Genomic DNA, 8650 nt, shown 5'->3' with positions numbered 1-8650 from the left:
TAATCCACAACCACAAAATGGTGGCAAAACATGTTCGGGCATAAATACAGAAGTAACTAATTGCACAGTTCATGGTGGCTGGACTGAATGGTCTGCTTGGTCGTCATGTTCTCAAACATGTGGCGTTGCTATTAAAACTCGAAGACGTAGTTGTGGAAATCCAAAACCTGCACATGGTGGGCGCACTTGCGTTGGCTCAGAACATAACGAAATGTACTGTCAACATTTACCACCATGTCCAATAGCTAAACCACAGGGAGTCGATGGCGGTTGGGGTCCTTGGGGTGATTGGAGTGATTGTACAGCACAATGTGGTGGTGGATTTCGCATACGTCGACGTGAATGCAATAATCCAAGTCCACAAAATGGTGGACAAGAATGTGCTGGTTGTCATACTGATTATGAAATCTGTAATATACATGAATGTGCAGAAGTGAAGAAACTTAGTTCTTGGACACCTTGGTTGGTGCAAAATAATGAAACTAAAGATGGTACACATGTGGAGCGCCGTTTTCGTTTTGCTTGCAAAGCAATTACTATGGATTCAAGCTCATTACGCATAACTTTAGCAAAGGAAGAGTCACGAGTATGTCGTGCTGATGGTAGCTGTCAGCGGCATGCAAATGAAGAAGAAGTACCAGATCACGTACCCGAATGGGGACCCTGCAGCGTTTCTTGCGGGGGTGGTACACAACATCGCTTAGTTGAAGGTAAACAACATCGTGGAAGACATTCACAGAGTCGTATATGTAACACGAGTGCATGTCCGATTTCTGCCAATTTGAACGAAGTGATTTTGGCACATGAGTGGAGTTGTTGGACAGATTGGTCACCTTGTTCAGTTTCTTGCGGTGTTGGTATAAAAAGGCGTACACGCAAATGTTTAGGTGGACATGAGAAATTGTGTAATGGCCGTGCGGTAGACGAAGAAAAATGTGAAATGCGACCATGTGAAGGTAGATTGCAATATAATTTTTAATTTATTTTATTCAATAAGTAATCTTTTCTAACAGATTATTTGGGTTGGAGTGATTGGAGTGAATGGTCAGATTGTTCAAGTGAAGGAATTCGTTTCAGACATCGTAAATGTATAGTCGAAGCGCCAGAATCTGGTGAATGTCGAGGAAATGAATTTGAGAAAACTGCCTGTGTGCCAGGATTTTGTGAAGGTAATAATATAAAATATGTTAAATGTATATATAAATCAATAAACTATAAAATTAAATATATGGATGATAAATGATATATGAATTTTTTTTTTCACTAATTAAAAATTTTTTTTTTAATTATTAGGCACTCAAATGGCATCAAGTACTACACTGGCCACTATTATAGCACTTGTCATCCTTCTCTATGTTTTAACCATTTTTATGACTTTCTGGTTTACTAGAAGACATTTTATGCCACAGGTTCCTGTGCTAAAAAACAATACACCAACATCGAGTTACGATTCGTATCCAAATCAATATTCTAGCCTGCCAACAAAAGACGTGAGTACCATAATACATATAAGTCTATTGAACTTAAATTAAAATTTCTTTAACATTTAATTACAGTACGATGTACGTCCTAAGGTTAAACGTCAGAGTAGTTTTACAGCATGTTCACCATCTAAACACCTGAATACTGGGACCTTAAATCGTAATAATATGAACCACAATCACACTCCAAAGGTGCTTGCCAAAACCTATAACGACTGCGAAACGGGCACTTTAAAAAGGAACTCCCATGCATTAAATAATTACCGCACGAACATTGATGACGAGAAATTTTAATTCAGAGTATAGTTTTAATGAATACTACATAAACTTACTGCCTTTAAATGTATTTCCATTTAACAACTATTTAAGTATCTCCTTGTGCCATTACTGCCAAGAAGTCTATAGGACAAAAATTTTACCTATTTTCGATATTCGTGAAATTTGTTAATTTTTGTTGGCTTAATTTAACATTAAAATGTTGAATTTTTTAATTTAAGAAATTTAATGGTATTTTGACTCATATTGAGTTGGTTTGAAAATTATTATTAAGTTATTTTAAGAACTTAAAAACAAAAGATTTTAAAACATAAAAATTATTTCGTTTTCACTTTTTAAATTTGTTATTGTAAAAAAGACTGATTTTCGCTATCCCTTTAAAAATTATATTTAAATAAAATTCATATGCAATCAAAATCAAAATTTTTAAAAAAATAAACCAGACGCAATATATGTATATACATTTTATATATAAAAATAAATTTATTAAATAAATTGTAAATTTTTATAGGTAAGGTAATTTTGTAAAAGTGTAGATATTAAGAAATACTTCTAAATCAATAAAAATTTACTAACAAATCATGTGTTTTTATTAATTGGAGCATTAAAGCCAAGTAATTATATACTTGTAACAGGGAAATTAGAAATTATTGAGAAATATGAAAGAAATATCAAGTATGATGAAGAGACAAGCAGAGTTTCTGATCAATAAGTGTTTATTTAATCCTCAATATTTATTTCAGTTGTTAAGTTTCATTCGTTCGGTACGGTCGAGTGCTTTATACTAGGCCACGTGCAACGTTGTTGTTTCATTTTTTAACATATATTGTGTTGAATGATATAATAATATTGATATATATATATATATATTAACTATTCACTTAATTAAAAGTTGAACTTCTGACTTGTGGTAGCAATTTGTGAGTTTGTTGAGTTTAGGCGCGGTGTTTGGAAACGTGTTCGCTTAAAAACAAAAAAATTAAAAAAAAAAAAAAACAAAAAAAGCAACTCGTCATAGTACGGCATTGTAAGCTGTGCTTCGAGTTCAACTTCAATAGCTTGATTTGTGGCGGTTCGTGTCTGTGGTGTAAGCTTATGAGCTTACGTGATAGCGTGTTTGCGAGATAAGCTAAACCTATCTACTGCCGCTTTCAGTACGGTCTCGCATCTACCTAGTAAAATTTCAAGCCAATAGGGCATCCACTAGTTGTATTCTCCTTACTGATTTTATTAATCTTTAAGGGGAGGCGCAAAGTGTTTGTTTCAATTTCGGCTAAATGCACATTGTTCTTGTGCATTTAAAGATCCTGCTTGTGAATTGTTTGGTGTGTTGTTATCTTCTTCCTGTCGATTTTGGAAAAAAAATCGTATTTGGAGGAAGCAATAACCTTTGGAGTTGTACTGTTTTAATTTGCACATCAACTCCTATTCTTGGTGAGTGTTGTTGCAAAAACTTCATTACTTTATGTATATTCTTTTATATTATATATACTATTGTATTACATTATACATTATTGTAGTATATATATTATATATATTATATTATTTATATATACATATTGTATTGTTTGTATTATTCATTACATTACTCTTATTTACAATTGTAGTTATATGTGTGCTTATTTGAAATTATATTATTTGCATTTACATCTATAATTATACTTTAATTATATTCGTACTTGTATTTATTTTCATAAGTGTATCTGTACTATACTGTATTTATAGTAGTATCTATATTTGTAATTATATTCACATGAAATTATATTCAATTACATTTAATTAAAGGAAAAAAAAAAAAAATTAAAAAATTAAATTACATTCACATTCAAATTTATATTTAGTATATATTGTATTTATTTACACTTACATTTATATATCTCACTCATTATCTATTTCACGTTCATTTTTCCTTATTCTTTCCTTTCCTTCCAAAATTTTTCTCACCTTTTAAATAATATCTTAACTCCTTGAGTTTGCTATTCTCTTCCACAATTATGGAAGATGGAGATGGAGACCCGCAATCCTGTAAGGTTAGCTCTGATAATAGATCGATCTCTCCATCCCCCACTTTGAAACGACCTAGAACTGTCGTTGGCCCCCAAAACCGTAAGCAAGTCGATGAGCAACTTGCGTCTGTTTTGAAATCCGTTGCAGCCCTTAAGGCTGACAACGCCCGGCTTCGTTCTGAGAACGCCTTCCTTGCCACTAAGCTGGCTCTGCTCACGGACAACTTACCAAAGTCTTCCTCTTCTTCCATTATCGCTGCTACTGCACCCCCCTCTACCTCTACAGCTGCCGTTTGTAGCACTTCTAGTCTCCCCAAGCCAGCGCCAAAACCCAAATCTCTTTCTAGCGCTAATCCCATCAAGCCTTCTTTAGCGCCCAAGGTCCCTGTGGGACTCAATCCCTCCACTCCGTCTACTGTTCTCTTGCCTTCGGCTACTAAGTCTTCGACGCCACCAGCCATTACGGCCCGTGGCGTCAACGTCAAGGAGCTTGGCTCCGCTATTAAATTCGCTTTTCCCAATGCTGTTTATGAGTTTAAGTGCGTAAACAGCACAACCACGCGTATCCTTACTAAGAGTAAGGATACCTTTTATAACATCAGTTCTCTGCTCCGTGAGCAGAAAATTAAGAGTTTTGCCTCCATTCCCTCTGAGGACCGAATCACTCCTGTCCTCCTTAAGAACTTTCCCTCATCCTATGATGAGGATGATTTGAAGTCAGCGTTGGTGACGGACTTACCTGAGTTCTCCTTTTCGAAGGTCTCCAAGTTTACGCCCCCCGCGCGCTTCACAAAGCGTAATCCCTCCCGATATGCCAATACCTGCATTTGGGAACTTCATCCTGTCCCTTCCACGGACATTAAATCCCTCTTAAGTGTTAAGCGGCTTCCATCGCTTAACATTATTATATCACTGGAGCAGAAATCTCGCAATGAGATCCCTCAATGCTCTAACTGCCAACGCTACTTTCACACAGCTAAGCTGTGCAACTACCCCCATCGTTGTGTGCGCTGTGGTGAGACACATACTCGTGGCGAGTGTCAACTTCCTCCTCCTGCTTTCGACCCAGTCACTCAGGAGCAACTTGCAGCCACTATTCCCAAGTGCTGTAATTGTGGTCAGACTGGTCATCCGGCCAACTACCGCTGCTCCAAATTTAAGGAGTTGCGTTCTCTTCGCGCCAGTAAGACTCGTGCGCAAAAAATCCCCCCCCTCATGTCTATCGACCTGAGGGCTCCAATAAATTTCGTGAGACCTGGAGTCTCATTTGCCTCTGCGGCAAAAGCTGCAACCCCCAAGCCTACTTCGCTGCCTAAAGCAGCTAAATCTTCCCCTATTCGTACTCCTGAGCCTGACTCCTTTCTCCCTGATATTCAGGGAATCTTCGCCTTTGCTGCAGGCATTAAACAGCAGTACAGCCTTTTGCCCCATTCTGACAAGAAAGCCTTTCTTGTCCAGAAAGTTCTCGAATTGGCATTGAGATGAATGATCTAAAGATCATTCTCATTAATGTCAATTCTATACACTCCATTCTTAGGCGTACTTTTTTAGCGGATTTTGCTGAACGCAACAACCCCCATATCATCCTTGTGACTGAAACACGGCTCAATTACAGAGACGTTGTTGATGTCAGAGGATATAATTTTATCCGGTTCGATAGGGACGGCATCGGTGGGGGAGTCGCCATTTTGGCAAAAGACTCTCTCAAGTGTTCTAGGATTCACATCCCTTCACTTGTTTCTCTTGAGGCGGTTGGCATTACTCTTTCTCTCTCCAACCGCCCTGATCTTAACATCTTTTGCGTCTACCACACTCCCTCTATTGCTTCGTGCATTGTCCCTTGTGATCTGGGCACCCTTGCCTCCTTGTCCCCTAACCCTTTCCTTATCGGTGGTGACTTCAATAGTAAGCACCCCTTTTGGAATAATTCTGCCTCTTGCCCTAGTGGCACTAGGCTATTCAACTGGCTGACTAGCAGCTCAGTCAGTCCTGTTTTAAGTGTGGTAGCTCCTTCGGTTCCGACTCATATTAATAGTATCATTGATTTTTTCTTAGCGGATAATCGCCTCCTTTCCTGCCTTAGTGACCCACGAGTCATTGACGGCATATCTGACCACCAAGCAGTAAGGCTTGTGCTTCACGACTGCAGAGCTGCTCGTGCCTGCCCTCGCACTTTTTTTAACTTTCCTAGCACCAACTGGTCGGAGTTCAACCTCGCTCTCGACCACCTCCTTCTTAATTTGAGCATTCCCGAATACAGGAACATGACTCCTGTGGAGATTGATTTTGCTGCCCGTACTCTTGAAAGCATTTTCACCTCCACAATTGAGGACCATGTTCCGAAGGTGCGTGTTCGCAAATTTTATCAAGTTCCTCTTGATGCTTCTACCCTTCTCCTCATTAACCTGAGGAAATCGCTTCGCCGCAGAACTTATCGCCTTAGACAGGTAGCTTCACCGCAAGCTCATGCGTTCCAAGCCATTCTTAAGAACCTGGACACCATAATTGCCCAGAGAGTCAACCAATCCAGGTTTAATTCCATTAGTGCCAGACTTCGTGCCACTCAGTGCCGGTCTGACGTCTTTAGTACGGTCAGGCAAATCTGTGGATCCAATAGGTCCATCTCAGACCTCCGCTATGGCAATTCCATGGTGTATGACGACCTTGATAAAGCCAACGTCTTTGGTGAAGTCTTTATGACTAATCACCGTCTTACGGCTGGCCTAGGCGAGCGCCACCTTACGTTAACTACGAATTCTGTAGTTCATGGGCTTTTTGATGCTTTCAATGAAAGCATTGTTACTTTCTCCCCGCAGTTTCCCGCTCACTGCATCAATGTTGAAGACACTCAAGGGTTTCTCACCCCTTTTGATCTTATTGACATGCTTCGGCTTAAAGCCCCTAAAAAGTCATCTGGCACTGACTGTGTGTCTTTCTACGCCATGAGGCGTTTCTCACCACTCTTTTTTAAAAAGTGCGCCATGCTCTTCAACCATGCGTACAACACTGGTTCCTTCCCCCAGCCATGGAGGAAGGCCATAGTTTGTCCCGTTGCCAAAATTGGCAAACCCAAAGCTGACCCCTTCAGCTATCGTCCTATTTCTCTTCTCAACTCTGTCAGTAAGCTCTATGAAACCTTCATAGCCAGCAAGCTGAAATCCTTCTCTTCTGGGAATAATATTATTCCCCCTTTTCAGTTCGGCTTTAGGAGCCAAATCTCTACCATCCATGCCCTGCATCATCTCCAAAATGAGATATGCGTAGGCTTTTTTAATAAGCAGCCCACTGTGGCACTAAGTCTTGACATTGAAAAAGCCTTTGATACTGTCTGGTTTGAAGGCTTAATCCTTAAGCTTCACCAGTTCGGCTTCTCTCCTACGCTCTGCAGTGTTGTCCACAAATTTCTTTCTAACAGAACCTTTCAGGTTCGAGTCGGTTCCTCTCTGTCACGTGATTTCCCCATCGATGCTGGCGTCCCTCAGGGCTCGGTTCTTGGACCCCTCCTTTTCAACCTGTTTATAGCAGATATTCCACTCCCGCGGACCCCTATTAAGCAAATCTGCTTCGCAGACGACTGCCTTGTCTTCATGCGCTCGTCTAATCCTTTCCGCGTCTCCAATGAGCTTAATGCCCACCTTAAATCTCTTTTTGACTACTATACCAGGTGGAAGATTAAACTCAATCCTTCCAAGATCTCTGCCATTGCCTTTACTGGCCAGCAGCGTGATCGTCCCAGAGGTTTTAGCACCTCTAATATTAAGCTCAGGCTTAATAACTCTCCAATTCAGCTTGTTCCCAAGCTGAAATATCTTGGCATTGTTTTCTCTTCCAAACATAACTTCACACCACATATTGACTATGCCATCCGTAACGCCCGGTTCAGGCATACTCAACTTAAAACTGCACTTCGAAGACATAACCAGCTTAACTGCAAAGTTAAGCTGCTCTGCTATAAGCAGCTTATTCGTCCTCTCCTCACTTACGCTTTTCCTATTTGGTCAGCCATCACTTCCGCTCAGATGGAAAGAATCCGCTTGTTTGAGCGGAAACTTCTTCGCGATTGCACTAATTATAAGCGCAAACCTAATGGCAAACACTTTTCCATAACAACTCTCTATAACAATGCCAAGATCACTCGTGTTGACGAGTATCTTCTGTCACTCGCCCGTAGGTATCTCACCCGGCTCCATGACCTTCCCCCCGACGTTTCCATTCCTTCCACTCTCTCAGAAGACTTTGTTCTAGCTTTGCGCTATAAACCCCCCCAATACCTGACTCACTACTTCGACGAAGTGGACCGTAACCTCTCCACTATCCCCTTATATAACCGCGGCTTTCGTGACCCCAGTCACAAAGTATATTGTTGATTCCATCCCCGCTAGTTAGCCGTAACCCCTTCCCCTTCTATATCATCCATCCTACTTAGTTCATGCCCTTGCTTTCTGACTTAGATGAATCTAGTTCACTAGGTATTAAGTCTATTTTCTCATTCCTCTTTCCCATGATTACTGGAATGAAGTTTCCACATTGCTGTGGAAATCTTCTTCATTCATTCCTAAGAGGTGGTTTTAGTGGGCTCAAGTCTCACACTGTGGCTTTCGATGCTTTCCACCTACTGCAAAAAAAAAAAAAAAAAAAAAAAAAAAATATTTATTTCATCCCATTAAATGCAGTTCGTCTTTTATATAGTACTCTTTTATCACTATAGTATTCGGGTTGTGTAGCTTTCATTTAACAAACTCCTTAGATCTTCATGGAAGACAATCGACATTTGTGACATGTGTTATAAAGTAGGGAATGACATTTTAGCTATGCATTGCGTGAGCAGTGGCACAATGGATCAATTTTCGGCAAAAATGCTGTCTATTGGTTAAGTTAGTTTCTATA

General features: G+C 40.0%; 2 protein-coding genes across 2 annotated transcripts in view; both read left to right on the top strand.

Moving 5' to 3' along the window:
• Nucleotides 1–4: 4 nt before the first annotated feature.
• Nucleotides 5–1954, top strand: LOC119662979 (semaphorin-5A-like; the record flags this gene model as incomplete). The annotated part of the gene is made up of 4 exons (XM_038072638.1): nt 5–956; nt 1014–1169; nt 1294–1490; nt 1557–1954. Coding segments are annotated over 4 exons (1524 nt in total), but the record flags the coding sequence as incomplete, so codon positions are not given.
• Nucleotides 1955–6027: 4073 nt separating this feature from the next.
• The window catches only part of LOC119662980 (alpha carbonic anhydrase 8-like), a 13187-nt gene continuing 10564 nt past the window's right edge, over nt 6028–8650 (top strand). Inside the window, exon 1 of the mRNA XM_038072639.1 lies at nt 6028–6108. Within this exon, the coding sequence (XP_037928567.1) occupies nt 6028–6108 (81 nt within the window). The remainder of the gene's footprint in view (nt 6109–8650) is intronic.

This window comes from Teleopsis dalmanni, unplaced genomic scaffold (genome assembly GCF_002237135.1).
Source record: "Teleopsis dalmanni isolate 2A unplaced genomic scaffold, ASM223713v2 unscaffolded_contig_0051, whole genome shotgun sequence".
In the NCBI taxonomy this organism is placed as follows: Eukaryota; Metazoa; Arthropoda; class Insecta; order Diptera; family Diopsidae; genus Teleopsis; species Teleopsis dalmanni.
The sequence above is the reverse complement of the archived record's forward strand: the minus strand, read 5'-3'. Positions and strand labels throughout refer to the sequence as shown.